This window comes from Vigna umbellata, chromosome 6, assembly GCF_029865625.1.
Source record: "Vigna umbellata cultivar VRB3 chromosome 6, Vumbellata_1.0, whole genome shotgun sequence".
NCBI classification, from domain to species: domain Eukaryota; kingdom Viridiplantae; phylum Streptophyta; class Magnoliopsida; order Fabales; family Fabaceae; genus Vigna; species Vigna umbellata.
This window is the reverse complement of record NC_142170.1, coordinates 36268673-36285731: the sequence shown is the minus strand read 5'-3', so window position 1 is coordinate 36285731 and position 17059 is coordinate 36268673. Positions and strand designations below refer to the sequence as shown.

General features: G+C 34.8%; 3 protein-coding genes across 7 annotated transcripts; 1 reads left to right on the top strand and 2 right to left on the bottom strand.

The window, feature by feature from the left end:
- The first annotated feature begins 312 nt into the window (after positions 1–312).
- Positions 313–4817, top strand: LOC124819765 (ABSCISIC ACID-INSENSITIVE 5-like protein 2). The gene is made up of 3 exons (XM_047291340.2): positions 313–1908; positions 2010–2081; positions 4301–4817. The coding sequence occupies exons 1-3, from the start codon at positions 1111–1113 to the stop codon at positions 4379–4381; spliced, it is 951 nt and encodes a 316-aa protein (XP_047147296.2). The 5' UTR covers positions 313–1110; the 3' UTR covers positions 4382–4817.
- Positions 4818–6329: 1512 nt separating this feature from the next.
- Positions 6330–10300, bottom strand: LOC148197375 (myb family transcription factor PHL7-like). Of its 4 annotated transcripts, none has more exons than XM_088093231.1 (7): positions 9949–10300; positions 9270–9494; positions 8395–8471; positions 8238–8286; positions 8093–8150; positions 7932–8001; positions 6330–7098 (listed from the first exon to the last, which is right to left on the bottom strand). In XM_088093231.1, the coding sequence occupies exons 2-7, from the start codon at positions 9478–9480 to the stop codon at positions 6730–6732; spliced, it is 834 nt and encodes a 277-aa protein (XP_087949357.1). In that variant the 5' UTR covers positions 9481–9494; positions 9949–10300; the 3' UTR covers positions 6330–6729. The 4 variants fall into 4 exon arrangements, with proteins under 4 accessions (XP_087949357.1, XP_087949358.1, XP_087949359.1 ...); XM_088093232.1 differs by having other exon boundaries at positions 8244–8286; XM_088093233.1 differs by lacking the exon at positions 9949–10300 and having other exon boundaries at positions 9266–9461.
- Positions 10301–11224: 924 nt separating this feature from the next.
- LOC124819766 (translocase of chloroplast 34) lies at positions 11225–16899 on the bottom strand. 2 transcript variants are annotated; one of them, XM_047291341.2, is made up of 8 exons: positions 16790–16899; positions 16299–16407; positions 16066–16173; positions 15848–15972; positions 15449–15713; positions 11911–11979; positions 11653–11814; positions 11225–11549 (listed from the first exon to the last, which is right to left on the bottom strand). In XM_047291341.2, exons 2-8 carry the CDS (start codon positions 16395–16397, stop codon positions 11436–11438), a joined length of 942 nt encoding a protein of 313 aa, XP_047147297.1. In that variant the 5' UTR covers positions 16398–16407; positions 16790–16899; the 3' UTR covers positions 11225–11435. The 2 variants fall into 2 exon arrangements, with proteins under 2 accessions (XP_047147297.1, XP_047147298.1); XM_047291342.2 differs by lacking the exon at positions 16790–16899 and adding an exon at positions 16630–16756.
- Positions 16900–17059: the final 160 nt, after the last annotated feature.

The following is a 17059-nucleotide window of genomic DNA, read 5'->3' as shown; positions in this document are numbered from 1 at the left end:
AATATATCATAATAAATCTTCGAACTTTGCATTTATATTTTAGCCCATTTATATTTATATTTGAGGAAGAGACGAAGAAAGGGTTAAAATCTAAAACTGTCAATTTATTAAAGTTTGAGAGATTAGAAAGTGGAAAGAGAAAAAATGATTAAACTTTTAGTAGTTAGAGAGTGAGAGGGGAAAGAGAAGAAAAGTAGAGAATGTTAGAATATTATGATACAAGTTAATGTTATATGATTATACAGTAATTATTGAATTACAGTGCATTAGTTATAACACATTATCTTTTCCAAATAAACAGTGATTGTTCCTCGCTTGGCGTGGTTGTTGTTCCCAGTGGCAAGGGAAAATTGAAAGGCCCACCTTGTTGTAAGATTCAGATTGGATCCTGCAGCAGCAAGTAGGTGAAGGACTGAAAGTGTAGTACCCTCAGATTTTGTTTTAACTTAGCAAGTCAGAATAGTCTATTCCTTCACCACTTTCCAAAATTTCTTTATTCATTTCTAAATTCTTCTTTTTCCCTTTGAAGGGAAACCTTAATCATTCTTTTGCTTCAGATAAGCATTGTTCTCAGAATATTCAACAACACTCCCATTTTTCATACAAAAAACACTTCTTTCTACGCTCAGGGTCCTGCAGGATCAATTTTGGCCTTTTCTTCTAGGACACACGACATAGTAGTGGTGGTGATGTAACAAAAATCATGACCTGCATATTTAGTTCTAGCTTTTTTCTCTGCTGTGGGTCTCTTCTGCATCATCATTTTCTTTGATTCCTAGTTCTATTTCATATCTGATCTGGGTCACCTTTTTCCTATTCTGGGTCCGGTTTTCTCCCACCCCATTTAACACTGCCTGCTTTGTGTTTGTTTCTTGTTTTCACCAAATCTCAGAATTCAAGACAATATCCTCGTCTTTTGTTTCTCCGGATTCTAATTTGGTGCCAAGTTCGTTCATTTAGATGTCGCGAGAAATCACTGGATAGACTCTTTTCTTTTGGTTTTCAGGTGTCTCTGTTGCAATTGAGTTGTGGGGGGATTGTGAATTTGGGTTTTATTTATATTTGGAAGCGATACATGTAGACTTGTAGGGTGGTTTTGGGGTTAAGATAATGGGATCTCAAGGTGGGGCAATCCAGGAGCCAAAGAATGGGTCTTTGGCAAGGCAAGGGTCTTTGTACAATCTCACCCTTGATGAGGTGCACAACCAGCTTGGAAATTTGGGGAAACCCTTAGGAAGCATGAATCTTGATGAGCTGCTCAAGGGTGTGTGGACTGCAGAATCTGGAACTGATGCATACATGCAGCAAGGTCAGGTAGCTTATGCTGGATCATCTTTGAATCCTCAAGGGAGTCTAACATTGTGTGGGGATCTTAGCAAGAAAACAATTGATGAGGTTTGGAGAGATATGCAACAGAAGAAGAGTGTTAGTCAGGAAAGAGAAAGACAGCCTACACTGGGTGAGATGACCCTGGAGGATTTCTTGGTGAAGGCTGGTGTGACTACTGACCCTTTCCCTAATGACGATAGTGCCATGGCCATGCCAGGGGTTGATTCCCAACACAACACATCACAACATGCTCATTGGCTGCAATACCAGCTCACCTCAGTGCAGGAGCAGCCACAACAACAACATCATCAACATCAAAATCAGCAGAATACTATGATGCCGGGTTTTTCGGGTTTTATGGCTGTTCAACAGCCTATGCCGGTTGTGGTGAATCCGGTTCTGGATGCAGGATACTCTGAAGCAATGCCGTCTTCTTTGATGGGTGCCTTATCTGATTCACAATCTGCAGGTAGGAAAAGGGCTGCCTCAGGTAATGTGGTTGAGAAAACTGTGGAGAGGAGGCAAAAGAGAATGATTAAAAATAGGGAATCAGCAGCTCGGTCCCGGGCTAGAAAGCAGGTTATTTTTGTTTTTAGTTTTTTTTTTTCATGTGTTTTTGCTTTCAAGTCTTATTTTTTACTTTTCTCTTTTATACAAGCTGCGCATATTTGAATGGGCAGGCTTACACACAAGAACTGGAGATTAAAGTTTCCCGTTTAGAAGAAGAGAATGAAAGGCTTAGAAGACAGAATGTAAGTTTAGATTCTTTTGTTAGTCTGTGTCGTTGCTTTATTCTTGTCTGCTGGTAGTTTTTGGTGTCAGATTGATAATGCCATATGGTTGGACAATGCATGGTTGAAATGTTGGCGATTTAGTTTACCTTGCCAATGGTTTTCTATTAAGTGGAGTGTTTAAACCAATTGAACTTCAACTACAATTTAACAATTGACATTTGGTTTATCATTGTGTCTATTTAGGATTACAATTACATTTTTTTAATTATTTTGATTTTGCTTGGATATGATCTTCCTCTCTTTTTAATTACACTATTGAGGTGAAGCAGGCCATGACCTTAGGCTGGTGATCTGCTTTTGGTCTTGTCATATTCTCTATTTTCCTTTGTTCTGTTCTTTCTTTCCTTATGCATGCATTATTCTGAATCTTCTTTATTTGACAATTGAACCTTTGTGTCTGTGTGTGCCTAATTTTTCTGGGTTTTGGCCCCAGAAGACATGCGATTTCAGGACATGTTCATTTTATGGTGATAATCTCTTTCTTGGAAACAAGTTCTGATTTAATGATGATTTCTGAATTTGTTAGGTCTAAAATATTTTCTCCTTTCTTTAGCAAGGAATTTTTTTTTTCCGGATTAATGTTTTTGAGGGTGTATACTGTTAACTCTCTGTCTGCCATGGCTCCAAGGAATTCTTTTTGAAATTTTTGGGTAAAAGAATCGCAGAAAGTGTAGGTCTTTATGTTGATGACTTTATCAGTTTGTGGTGAGAGATAAGGTGAAATATTTAGCGTTTGATTGTAGCACGTCTTTTGAACACCTATACAAAGAACAGATCAGGGTTCTTTAAAGTTGGACATAGGACAGATGCTCTAAGATTTTGTGATCATATCAGGTGAAAAAAAAAGTGCTGAGAAGGGTCATAAGGAGGTAGCTCAGCAGACTTCTCTAGAGCTCACTGTTGAGTGACAAAATAAAAAAGAAAAAAAAATTGTGTACGAGTAAATACTTCTGATGTTTTTTCTAACCCTTGATTACATATAATTCCCTAACAAACAGTTCATAAAACATTTGTGTTACATCTAACTTCCAACGTTTAAATTGTTTCCAAACTTGAGATTAGGTGTTTGACTTCTCTCCCTTCCTTATCTGGAGATGTATTCCCTGTAGTAGTGTGGAGAGGTACGAAGATTTCAATGTTAAAAAGATAGATTCACTTTGGCTAAAGTTTGGAGTACTTTATGGCTTCAAGATATGGCCAACCATTTTGCTTGCAGTTAGTCTGGCTGACACATTTCAAGTCAAGGCTACAAGAATCAATATTAATGCACAAAACTAAACCTAGTTCTGTTGAAATTGGGAGAAATAAGTTGAGTGGTAATGATCTTGATCATGAATCTCTGCTTTCTGTTAGTGTTTTGAATTGTACAATTGTAGAATGATTTGATTTTTGAAGCATTTAATTATGTGTCAGTTCAGAACTATGTCTGCAGCCTTAAGTATTTCCATTTGGAATCACCCAACCTTGTACTGATCACAAAAGGGTGAATTTATAATGTGAGCCTACATATGATTGCATATTGTTGTGATATTATATCTCTGTTGGCATAAATCCTTTTTAGTTTGTTTTCAGTTTTAATGTAACATTTGGTCTTGGATCCATCTCTTCATTGTAACTTTACCAACTAAAGGGAACCTGCCAGTTATAAAAGTCTTACAATGAATGTTCAACTATGTGAATTTCAGATGAAGAGCATGAAAATGACTATGTTTAGATCGTAAAAATGACCCTTCTTTTAAAATATAGAAAAACAGTTCTATCATGTGTTCATGATTAAGCCAATTGTCTGTGGTTGTCTTTTTGTGGAATCAAATGGAAATATCTGTGGTTAGATTTTAATAATAGATGAGCATGCATAATTTATCCACACCAGTTATATATCTTAGAACTTTCTTGGACAAGCTTTCGATCGTAAAACTTGAAGGACATAGCTGTGTCTGTAAGATGGCATTACCCTTCCATAATGATCTTTGAACCACAATATGGTGTAATGTAAGCTCATATTTTGAGGTTGCAACTAACCAACCATAATTGTGTGTTTCTTTTTCTTCAATTTTCTAAACTATTTACATTGTTGAATAATAGCACGCAAAAATAGTTTTATGCAAGAGCTTTGGAGATGATTCTGGATGGTTTATCTCTCTCATAGTAACTGTTTTTTATGATCTTTCTTTCAGGAGATAGAGAAGGTATTGCCAACTGCACCACCACCTGATCCTAAGCATCAACTGCGCAGAACTAGTTCAGCTCCCCTTTGATGGCTTCACTGCAAACCAGTTTCTACCAAACTTCCATGCACTTCCATAGATCTCATTTGCGACATATATGTTTGGCACTCAAGTTTCCAACATTTGGAAATCTATTTTTCTCTGGGAAGTGCTGCTATTTATTCTCCTCAGCATGTCCCCTTGTAAGAGTGTTTTCCTATATGTACATTTTCCAACTTACTCTGCACTACAAGCATGCTTTAGTCTAATTTTGAACACAATATAGCTTTAATACCACTTCTAAGGACAAAATATAGATGTTGTAGTATAGATGATTTGATGTTGTTCTTCGGTTAAATTTGAAGTTTTTATGTAACTTGTGCTTCAGAAGTTCATATAAAGGTTGATGCATGTTACTGAGAGGAAATTCCAATTTTAATTGAAGAACATAAATAGAAACATCTATAATATTGCACTTTTGTTTTGATCTTTTTCTTATGTCCTATAACCAGTTAACCATTTTGGTTTTATATACTAATTTCTTGAGGATAAATGCTAGCAACTCGGTGCATTCTCACCTGTACAAGGCAAATGTCAACCTTAGCACAGAAAATGGTTTTTGATTTGAGGTTACTAACTACAGCATGATTGGAAAATTGACGTGAGGTTCTAATCATATTGAGGTGACTACACCAAAAAAGAAGTTTGAGGTGAGAGAACGTGATACCAAAGAAGAATAATATGATTGTTTTAAATAAAAATTACTTTGGTAAAGTATATTTGACTGAAAGTAGAACAAAAAGGTGCAGTAAACAACATTTGAGTCCCTTAAAATAAGAAAATTTCTGTCTCCAAAAGTGCAATGTTTTAATATTATAGTCCAAGAATAAAAGCACATGTATTCACCAAAAAATAAATTAGTCTGAGATTAATAAGTTGGGTGATTTAAGTGATATTCTTTAATGTATGTTTAAGAATTCAAGTGACACAAAATAGTTGAGTTTAGGTATTCATCTGATATTTTAGAGACTTATTTTGACTCCTTTTTTTTAGTTTAGAGCATGTTTAGCTTAATTCGTGTGTCTTGTAACTGCGTAATGAAATTCACTCCAATGGGAAAGTTGCCAAAAGACATGTTTAATCTAATTTTTTTAATCCTAAAATTGATCTTTTTTACATATATGAATTGTAAATACAAGTCGATACTTAGAGGGCACTTCTGAATTCATAGGACTGGAGTACTGTTGTTGCCAAATCACTGTTTCATTGCAATTGTTAATCTGAAATGTTTGATGTTTTATAGATTCGTGAACCATTATTAACACCTATAATGAACACAATTCTAACTAATTAGCCATTTAAAACACTTCTGGTCTAACTAGATTTTATCGTTCTTAATGGACCTGCCTTCAGCGTGAGGCCTTATAGATTCTCAATAACGACTTTGCACGTTTAAAATATATAGTGCATATTTCTTAATACTATCTTCTAAGTCATCTAAAGAGTAAAATCATTCTTCTGTTATAATTAAACTTAGAACTAGAAAATCTTGCGTGATATAAAGCTATAATGGTTCAATATGGTGACAAACTTTCGATAAGAAATATTTTTCAAAGCACTACAGACTAGACTCCCATTCCAAAAACTCCTTTACTTTCCACTTTAACGAATAAACAGTTTTATTGAACAGTTTTTTTCTTCAGTACATAACCATGACTTTGAACTAAGTTAATAGCTAATTAGTAATATCTTGTAAACTTCCAAATTATATACTAAAATTGCTGTAAGTACATATGAATAAAAGTAAATAAAATCCTTCTATATTTGTTCTTCTGGGGCTTTTAGTACAAATAGTAAGAACAAGTTTTGCACCAAACAAGGGTATTTAGTTTATAGATGAAAGCTTCTAGCCACATTACTTTTGTCTTTAACAAATTTATTATTTTATAGGTTTGCTAGCATCACATTCACGAGTCTAACTGTGCCAAGGCCTGGAAGATAAGTAATATAAAGGGAAGCTTGTCATAACTATTTCCATCTATAAGAACTAAGTGTCATCTCCCATGATTAGGTCGGTTACAAGGATCAAACAATGTCATCTCCAGGTATTTGATACTGACTTGGACCATAGCAACCTGAACATCAAGTATCCTGCACCCAACAGTCATCATCCATGACCCACACAGCATTTCTGTTGGGTGTAAGAGTGCATTCTTTATGACTCTCACAACAGGAGAAGAATGCATCTATATCTACATTAATATGTACAAATGGATTGCATGGAAATATATATATATATATATATATATATATATATACAAAGCATGATTTGTATTTTCTACCAGAAAAATACACTACACATTACAATGAAGACAGAACCTACAAAAGGAACCTAGTTCTTACTGTCCACTCTCCTTATGTTCATCTTTGTTTGTCTCCAAATCAAATCCAAACCCAGCATCATCATACAAATTTGGATCCAACTGACCAACATTGCACTCATTCTTTTGTTCAGTCTTCCTTACATGGGAAGCAGTGAAGCCATCCTTGGAACCATCATCGATTCTCTGTTTTTTACGAGGGGACAAAGTGCTTGCAAGGGCATCACTAGATCCAGAAGCCTCCGAGTGCGGATGAGTTTGCTTATCATGCGATAAAGGAAGTGTTTCGGAGGTTGTTAAGGTATTACCTAATTTCTGCTGTTCCTCTATGATCTTTTGTAAGTATTTACCCTGTGCTTCAATTCTCATTTGTAATTGCTTCTGAACCTGGAATATATATAAAAGGCTTTATTATCCAGAAGTGCTTACTCATAGAAGCACAGTGCTGAAAATTAACAAGCAGCAGTTATCTTAAAATCGGTGTACGCAAGTCCTGAGGCTACATAATTCTTCTTCATATAAGAATAATTTAATAGATACTTGTGATGAGTCCACTCAGCTAGCATATGATGCATGATTCACATATACAAACATAATTGGCATTTTTCAAAGAATTATGTAAAATATAACAATCAAGCAGTGTCTTTTATTTATCCCTGATGTACTTACGCATCGTACCAAAAGTTTTGGTGAATGAAGAAAATATAATTAAAAATTAAATCTTAACCATTGAGGTAAAAACGGACTCATCTCTCAAATGATAAGTAACATCTGAAGTTTTCCACAGTAAGTCAAATTTCGGTCAATCACTCATCAATCACATGAATGTTTATTCAGTCATTTCTTTTCAAGATACATGTCACATGTTCCAATTTCATTCAATCAACAAAAAATCAAAGGAAATGACATATATAAGGATGGCTGAAGTAGTGTATCCAAGTTTAACCATACAATAGGCGAAATTAGATACTTGTAAAAACATCTTCGAATGCTGTATGAACTCTAAACATAAGAGAAATGAACTGTATGTATGCTATCATCAGGGACATACAAGAAGTAAATTATTCCATGCTATTCTTAAGCCAGTATTTTTGTACTATTTCCTGTTCACAGATTAGTATGTACTATCATTGTTTCTTTTTTGGTCTTTTAGCAGAGTGTTGTAGGCTAAATAGGGTTCTCTTTTAACAATTAGTAAATATTTAAGATAGGTAATAAACCTCAAGCTGCTCATGCAGACGTTTCTGAACCTCCATCTGCATTCTTAAGGCATCATTGATTGGCATTCCCCTGGAGGCAGTAAAGATTTTAATAAAAGATTAAAAGAGGAAGCACAATAACGAGTTATAGATTATCTTAGGAAAACAATTGGGATACCCACGGAGAAGAATCTGCGCCAGAAAAGCTGTCTCCAGAATTCCTCTTCTCATCTTTAGAGTCTAAAAAGTTCAAAACGATTTTTTTAAAGCCCAACAGATTCTAACTAATTTGTTTTAGGGAAGCAAGGACAAGAAAAAACAAGGCACCTTTACCATCAGCTGGTGATTCAGGTAAATACTTTGCAAGACGATATTTCTACATAAAATAATGTCATCAAAGAATAAATAGGATCAATGTTAAATTAAGTATAAATGTTGACATTTTATGTGCACAAGCCTAAATTATTAAACCAGATGATAATACCTGTAAATGGCTTTTAACATGATAAATGGTCAGTCCAGGAACACCCATCACTCTAAGGACACCTTTTGGTGTTGCCCCTGCCGTGAATAATTAAATCAATTTAAAAAGTTTACAGGAATATAGCTATATTTTTACAGATTATCTAAGTTAAAGAAGTAAAAGCCAACTCAAAAAGGAGATGCAAAAGGGTAGTATTTTCCATGAATGGATCCACATCAAATAAAAATAATCAGCCACTAAAATATGAAAATTCAAGTTCTGGAAAATGTAACTCTGCCAGCCAGTGTTGCATGCACACAACGTGGAAGCCAGAAGTTTCAAATAACAAGATTAGTTGTCAAACAATTGATTCCACAGAGTGAAAGGGACACTAGGAATTAATCCAACATGACTCACCATTGCTGGGTTTTTTTTATCACAAGAGAATGTGTATCAGATCTGACCACTTTCTCTTAAAAAGAATATCGTCTCTTCCCTCAAGAAGTTTCGAAAACATTAAAAAGGTGAACTGAGTTGAAGAAAAATAAAACTAGTCATTAAAAAGAATATTGGCACTAGTCATTTATAAAAAAGAGATTAGCTCTCATTTAATGGCTACATTAAATAGAACTCAATTCCTGCAGTCCAAGCATGTTATTATCAACTAGAATAACCTTGGACTGCAAGTAACCAAAAGAGAAATTATCTCAACGGTTACTGGAATAAATTGATCACAGCATTCAATAGGTTACATTACATACTAAATACTTGACAATCGGACAAGCAATTCCCATATTGCATTCTCTTTCCTATACGCTTTTGCAAGAGAATAATAAATTACCAAGGAAAACCCTACATAAAGTGCATCAATCTCAATATTGAAAAGAAATACCCACTATCTGGTCCACCAAGTTGTGTAATGGCATCCACAAAACGGTCATGAAGATCAGATGTCCACCTTAAACGCTGTTTCCCACTTCCTCCCGCCGGTGTGGCATTTTTTCCAGCAGATCCACCCAAAACCTCAACATTTGCAATTTGTTCAGCACCACCTTGAGATTTATAGGGCACCATACTAGCCGATGAAAACTTCTTTGCGTGGTACATAGTTATATTACGGACTACAATTTACAAGGAAAAAAAATCAGAAAAAAATGAGCTGCTGAGTTTTGCAGAACCAACAAAACAGAATCATCAAATTTGGCCCACTCTATTGGCATAATCTGCTGAACTTACAAGAGAAACAAAATCAAATCACCAAACTTTATCCATCATATTGGTACTTCCACAAAGCACTAGAACTAAGATTTTAAATTGCTATCCAGTCTAAAACACCCCAAAACCTCGATGTTGCGGTCAAAATCACGGTCTTGGATCGTTATTTAGAACCTTGACTATAACTTACACATAATCCATGGACTTCACATTGATAAAAACACAAATAAAGCACTTAAACTAAATTGAAAAAGAAAAAAAAATAGACTTAGGTGAATTAATGGACAGTAAAACTTCGTGAGACTACACTAGAAAACTATAAATCTAATAATAAAGGAAATTTAATTAGATTTAATTTACCTAAGCGAGAGTTAAAATTGGACGAGAGATGTCGAACGCGGAGATTGTGGAGGGTTTGAAGAGAGATCTAAGGAAACTGATAATGAGATAAGAGTTGGGAGAACTCATTCTCCAGCCCGAAATCGACGCATTAGAATTGGAGAAAACGACGAAGAATTGAATTGGCGGAGGCAAAAGAGGCGTTGTAAAATTTTGCGGGAATCTGAGAGAGAAAATGGAAATTTTCTCGGGAAAAGTTAGAGATTGGGGATTGGTGGTGGTGTTTGTGTTGTGAGTGTGATTTTTTTTGTTTTGTCTTTCAGGAAATGATTGGATTTGAGAGAAAGAGAGAGACCAGTTATGAATCCCAGCGTTGAATTGAACAGACGGCGGCGTTTTAAATGGACGGTGTCGTTAACCAAGGTGGCGGGTCCCACGCGCCTGTCACGTGTCACTGCTTTTTGGGTGTATTTGTTTGTCGTCGTCTCTCTTTGACATCAACGCCGTTTAGCACTCCCCAATACTTAAGATTCCTTCCATCGGTGCAGGAAAATGTGGCCTGGCCGACTAATAATATTAATATATGTCTTTTATTTTCTACAATTGTATTCGTTTTATATCCTTCCTTCTTTTTACTACTTTATTTCATTCATGTCTTCATACCAGAGTTGTTAATTTTTAATAATCTCCTTCAACCATTGCTCAGAAACCAATTTCTATAAATTTCTAAACGTTCAATATTAAAAGATAATAAAAATAGTTCTATACATTGGTGACAACATTTTAAAATAATTATAACTTTATATTTTTTTCATGAAACTTCAATTTTATAAACCAGACCATTTGACGGGTAAATTTCAATTTGAACTCTCAGTCAAAATCAAACCAGCCCTAAATATTGAAGGAGCTTAGAAAAACCACAAAAGGTTATGCTGTAAAGTAGCCCAAGTAAGAATTCCTGATGTTTCATGCACTACTTACCCACATTTCGCATAGGGCACTCATTTTATGCACCCACAAATTTGTTTCTACCAATTCCTGTTGAGTTTTCCAATATCTGAAAAAAAACATACCAGAAAATAGGAAGAAACACCTGATTTCTAGGGTATACTTAAACTGTATAAGTTGGCCTCTACTGACCAGGAGTTTATGTACTGCGCATTAAGTTCAAGGTTTTTAAAGCTTCAATGCGACCATTGTACACAAAAAATAGTTGATACTTCAGGCTACAGTTTTAGTATATCACACGCTATCAACGATGGTAGTTAAATCTTAGAGATGTTTACAAGACATTAACTACTAACAAACTGAATCATGCAAAAAGCAAATTAAATTCCCAGCATACAGGAAATCCTCTAAAGCTTGATTAAATTCCTATGCCGCAAACTACTAGCAATTACAGTAAACCAAAACCATCCAAGTTCACTCATAAAACAAGGACAATAAACAAATTTGTAAGCAAAGGAAGCTAAACATAAATGGAACTTAATGGGTACAGAAGTGCACAGCTAATAAAAATCTCTCTTCCGGAATGCGGCATCGCGTTTCTCCCATGCTGGCTTTCTCTCATTTTCAATGTCCCTCTCGATCAGTCCTTTTATTGGCTTCATGACAAGGAAATACTGAAGAGAGGATAAATAAAATAAACAGAAGAGAAAGAAATCAATGCTCCCATCAGTGTAATGAGAAAACAAATAAGCCTCTCAAAGTTCATAACGTGCTTACTTGAAGAGCAAACACGAGTGGAATCCATAATTTCCCTCTCTGATTCGGATTTGGCCCTTCAATCAAATTCTTATCAACATGAATAGACACACTTTTGTTCAATGCGATTTCTGTGATTGTTTGGACTAGATGGGGAATCCAAGCAGTCCCATTTGGAAGAACCTAACACCAAGAAGTACACGTTATCTCAATCAGACTAAGCAAGATAAATGAATGAAAAATATATAAATAATAAATGCAATGAATCAAATATCCAACCTTTTCATCGCTGTCATTTTTGTTGCATCTCCCACTGTTCTCAACTAAAACAACAGGCATAGAAGCAGCCTAAAATTTTACCCAAAAAGAAAGCAATATATAATAAGCATGGAAATTATGAGCTATAATAAACACATGCACGAGAAGAGGCATGTTCAAAATGCATCAGATAACAATTTTTGAATTTCAAATTATTAAAAAATGAAGAAAACAAAGAAAAGCCGGAATTTTTTCTATGTAAGAAAGAAACATACATACAAGTTTATACCCAACAAAAAAGTTAATTTATACATCAGAACAATGCTCTCCCAATTCTTAGAATATCTATCAAATAAATATTCAGCATGACACCTTGTTGAGTTTAAAATAAATAGAAGCTTGAAAATGGGCACTGTCTCATAACAAAAATAAGGATAAGCTACGAATCCTGGTAGGTTGCTTTATCCACGGGCATTATTCATTTTTCTTTCTTTAAAATTATTTAATTAGTATGCTTACGTCTCTAGCCCATTGATTCAGTTCTGTCTAATAATACCCTCAATAATTAAGCATCATCTTTGCTGACCAAAAAACAAATTATGCACGCTATAATTTAATTTTACAATAATGTTTCATTGATGTAATTTTTTTCTACAACAATGTTAAGTGTTAGCACATCTAGGATGTATTGTATTATATATTTTCAATAATTTCTTGTATCACTGAGTCCATGACATATTGTATACCTATCTTGTATTAATTATCTTGGCTTCATAAAGAATGATGTATCCTCGAAATTCCATATATTTAACTTCAACAGATATATCCTTGACAGGATAAACTAAATAGCATGTCAAATTTAACTCACCTTACACTCAAGAAAAATCCAAAGGGGCACCTACACTATACACAGAGGTCAACCGGGAATGTAATAGAGCAGAATACGAGCAGGGATTAATAAAATTATGAATTAACACAAAAGGGGTAGCTTGCCAACAGATATTTATGCTCATTGTATCAAACCAGAAGTCAGAAAAATAACTACTGCGGCGATATGGCACAATGGGACAACGCTACTTGAATATTAGAAATACAAGTTAATAATGTATATTGCACATCATGGTTATCAAACTCACTTGTTAAATATGTGTCCACTCATGGCTTCTGAGTAAACTCGTTTCTCAAGCAAAATCAATAAAATCAAGTTTGTAACCGATTTGACAAGTTTGACAAGAAAAAATTTTAAATCCAAAACGACTTTGTATGGAGGGTGTTTTTGAAAAAAACTCATCAGATTAGGGTTCCAGATTAAGCCCCTTCTTCCTTCTTCTGAACTTGCTCTATCGCACACTACAAGCCCCTCTTTCGCACTCCTGTCATTTCACCATCTCTCGCCATCGCCATCGCTCTCGCTCTCAACATCATGGTTGCCATTGTTGCTCGTCATTACCTCGCTTGCCGTCATTCACCATTGACATTGCAACTCACGATCCTATTCTTTATTTTGAAAGCAGGGATAATGTGGGAGGAAAGGGTGGTATATGGTGGTATGCTAGTTTTAGGATAGAAGAAACAAGAGCTAATATATTATATTAGCTATGAATTAATTCTTAATTGATTTTTATAATTAGGAATTAGGTTTTTAATTTTACTTTTCAATTAGGATTAGAAATTATTTAATAATTATGTAATATGTTTTTTAGTTTTGTACTTGAAAATTTATATTAGAGATTAATTTAAAGTATGTCTGGAAATAAATCAAATTAAATTCAAAGCAATCCAACTGTATCCTAATAATTTTGTTTTCCATGTGAAGTAAACTCTTAGGGTCAAGTTTACGTAACTTAAGTAAATTCTCGAGTTTGATTACCTTGTTAAACATAGATAAATGCTAAAAATACCTAAAATAATTTAACATTAATTACAAAAGTTTATAATATTAAGCTAATACTAACATGAGTTGATGACAGATCAAGCGATAAAGAAACTGGATGGCATCCCCTGCATTGCACAACTTTTTTGAAAAACCAAATTGGGAAAGAGGGTAAAAGAGAGTAGACACACAAATCAAGGATTACAAGCTAGAGCGCATCCCCAGCATTGCAGAGTCTTTCGAAAAAACAAAGGCAAAGAGAATAAACAAGAGAGTGAAGTGGAATAAAAAGTGAGCCCTGAAGCTCTGTCCAGAGGACAGGTGACAATGGCTGGACAGTTTTAGAACACTATTCATAAAGAATAGTAATGAGGTCAAAACTCATGAGAACTTGGATGACAAGGGGAATAAACAAGAAAAAACGGAACAGTAAAATGAAATACCAGTGTCTGTCCGTTGGACAGAGAACAGAAGACGTAGGCAGAAAAAAGTACAATTAGAAGCAACCAAAACTGAAATCATAGCTGCTTCAGGTTTGCTGGAAATGAAGGTGCTCTTTGCGGTGATGCTGTTTGGTTTCATGTTCACTCTCAACTTTTCACAACAAAAACAGAGTAGGTCTCTCCCTTTCTCTGAAATAAAGATTAGAATGTATATAGAAAGAAAAAACTGACCACTCGTCCCACATATTATGTGCAATGTAGGAATTTTCCTCAGTCAACAGTAGTGGAAGCGATGACCAAAAATTTTGGAACTGACCGATATCCATGACTGAGACACCGGCCAAACAAGCTCTTTCCTATGGAGTCTAGAATAGCGGTCTGGCATCTCTATTCATTCATGTCCCACAAATAAATTATACAAGTAAATATTGTATACAGAATATATTATATTTTAAACACAATTGATAATGAACATAATAAATTTAGTTAACATTAAATATAATAAACATAATGACACAAGTAAAAACATATTATAGTTAATATGCTAATTATATAATGTGGACTACATATGAAATAAGAAAAATATAAACTGAGAAATAGATACTCTCATATAGCCCAGGTAGTAGTAGTCCATCACCTTTTACCGTCCTGGTTCAATTCATAGAATTGTCACTTTCGTGGTCAATTCTTAAAGCTTAAAAAGGCATATCAGATTTAATATAGTTTCAGAGGTATTTAGAACTGTATTGTGAGAAGAAGTCGTTGATAGTTTAAACATCCTCGACTTCTTTCAATTCTCACAAAAAGTCTTAAGGTATGCCCTTTTCAGAGTCTTTTACTTCAATGGTTACCTGGGACGCAGTTAAGCCAAAACCCACTTGAAGGCTTAATTTGATTTATAGACTTTTAAGGTTATTGACTTCTGTTTTTAGCTTTATAACGTGAGTTATGATTACTAATTATGGATATATCTTTCATTTCATGTAATATTAATATTTGAAATTTAAATTATTTAGCTCTTAACTACCATCTTGAAAATTGCAGCGATCCTGCTGTCTGAGATCCCACTATGTCAGTTTTCGGGTTGGCAGCACTGCCCCCACCATTTGGGGTTTATGACTACATGCCGATTCAAGGAACAGGGCACTAAAACAAAAAATGCTTTGACTTTTAATGCTTACTTACAATTTTGACAAACTTAGATGCATTTGAAGTATAAGATTCAATTTACAGGAATAAATACCTGAAAGGCTTCTTTCTTTATCCTGGCACCTGACCTAAGAACCTTCAAGAGAGCCTCAGATCTTTGTGAGAAGAAGTCATCATAAGGCAATCCATCTGGTGGAGAGAACTGGGCATGCGTGAGTGCTACTATAGCCTTGTTCCATATTCCTTTGCCAAAACTATCTGTTATAGCTTTGGCAACTAATTTATCCAAGTTGTCCACTCGATACACATCCAAGCGATCCACATAAAGCAACACATCTATGGTCTTGTTCAGAAGAAAACTACTCACACACACACAGAGATTCCCAAAAAACAAAAAGAAAAAGAGCAGACACAGTTAAAAAACATATCTAAGACCATATACATGCTTACAGGTAAAGCATCACATGATAAATACAAGCAATTAAGCACATACCGCTTTATTATATCAAGTGCCATATCATTGATGTAGCCCCCTTCAATGAGACCAGGAGTGTCGATAATGTTCAATGTAAAACCAGCCCTTGATCGTGACACCATCACAGGTCGTGGCCCTTCCGACTTCGCCACAAAAGAACAACATCAATAAACAAAAAATCGGACAACAGCACAATAACCACCCTTAGACCTTCACTTGAAAGTATCATCTCATACCTGGAAAGGACTGATCGAAACCACTCTTTCCCCAATGATGGAGTTGACAGTTGAAGATTTTCCAACACCACCTTTTCCCATCACAAGTATAGTCAAGGAGTTCACATTCTACACCATAACAAACATGAAATTCGCAGGCAGAAAATAAACAAACAAAAGTGTATACAACAGTAAAACAAAAACAATAAACACGAAACATAGGTATAATTAGATATGGTAAATAAAAACAAAACCTCTTGTTTAAGTTTTCCCAAGAGTTCAAGCAACTTAGTCTGGGTAGCAGGGGCGAATGTATTGATGCCAGACCACTCACGGATAATTTGGGACGCCATCGAAAATATTCTACGAAAACAAAGTCGGAAAACAGAAAAATAAAATCAAAACTCGAAAAAAATTCCGTTTTGGTCCATATTCCACAACACAAGGAAAACCTAACCGGCTAAAACAACATATATCATCAACCAAAGATTCAGCTCAATTAGAAATGTAACTCGAAATCACAACAACAGTCTCTAGAATACAGGCACGAAAAGGGAAAATAATAATTCGTGGGAGATAATAAACCTTGCGGCGAACACTGTGAGAATGTAATTTGCGGTGAAGAAATAGGGAACAAAGAGAGTGATGAAATGAAAGAGTAAAGAGAAGAGAATAGGTTATAGATAAATAAAGAGAAAAAGAAAGAGGTTAGAATAGTGTAATGGAAGCACTGCACCGCCCTTACCCTCTTATCCGACTGTTCCAGTTTCCGCTTTGTGATAACAGCAGCGCCCCCACTTCCCCCAACTCCCTTCTCCTTTAAATATCATGTATTTTCTCTACTTTAAAAATTAAATTATTTTATTTTAAAATTTTAATTCTTTTAAGAGAGAAGATTTTACACATTTCCCAAAAAAATAAACTCCTGTGAAATATCTAATAAGCTAATTGATAATTTTACAAGTATATCATAATATAATAATTATTTTAAAAAAAAAATTACAAACTTTGTCTA

What these genes read in the sequence shown, in the direction of transcription:
- LOC124819765 (XM_047291340.2), top strand. Translation starts at nt 1,111, where the DNA reads ATGGGATCTCAAGGTGGGGCAATCCAGGAGCCAAAGAATGGGTCTTTG. An exon ending in GGTCCCGGGCTAGAAAGCAG is followed by an intron (nt 1,909 to 2,009) that starts GTTATTTTTGTT and finishes TTGAATGGGCAG; the next exon opens with GCTTACACACAAGAACTGGA. An exon ending in AAAGGCTTAGAAGACAGAAT is followed by an intron (nt 2,082 to 4,300) that starts GTAAGTTTAGAT and finishes TCTTTCTTTCAG; the next exon opens with GAGATAGAGAAGGTATTGCC.
- LOC148197375 (XM_088093231.1), bottom strand. Translation starts at nt 9,480, where the DNA reads ATGTACCACGCAAAGAAGTTTTCATCGGCTAGTATGGTGCCCTATAAA. An exon ending in ACAACTTGGTGGACCAGATA is followed by an intron (nt 8,472 to 9,269) that starts GTGGGTATTTCT and finishes TATTCACGGCAG; the next exon opens with GGGCAACACCAAAAGGTGTC. An exon ending in GTCTGCATGAGCAGCTTGAG is followed by an intron (nt 7,099 to 7,931) that starts GTTTATTACCTA and finishes TATATATTCCAG; the next exon opens with GTTCAGAAGCAATTACAAAT.
- LOC124819766 (XM_047291341.2), bottom strand. Translation starts at nt 16,397, where the DNA reads ATGGCGTCCCAAATTATCCGTGAGTGGTCTGGCATCAATACATTCGCC. An exon ending in TTTCGATCAGTCCTTTCCAG is followed by an intron (nt 15,973 to 16,065) that starts GTATGAGATGAT and finishes TTTGTGGCGAAG; the next exon opens with TCGGAAGGGCCACGACCTGT. An exon ending in TAAAGAAAGAAGCCTTTCAG is followed by an intron (nt 11,980 to 15,448) that starts GTATTTATTCCT and finishes GTAAAATTTTAG; the next exon opens with GCTGCTTCTATGCCTGTTGT.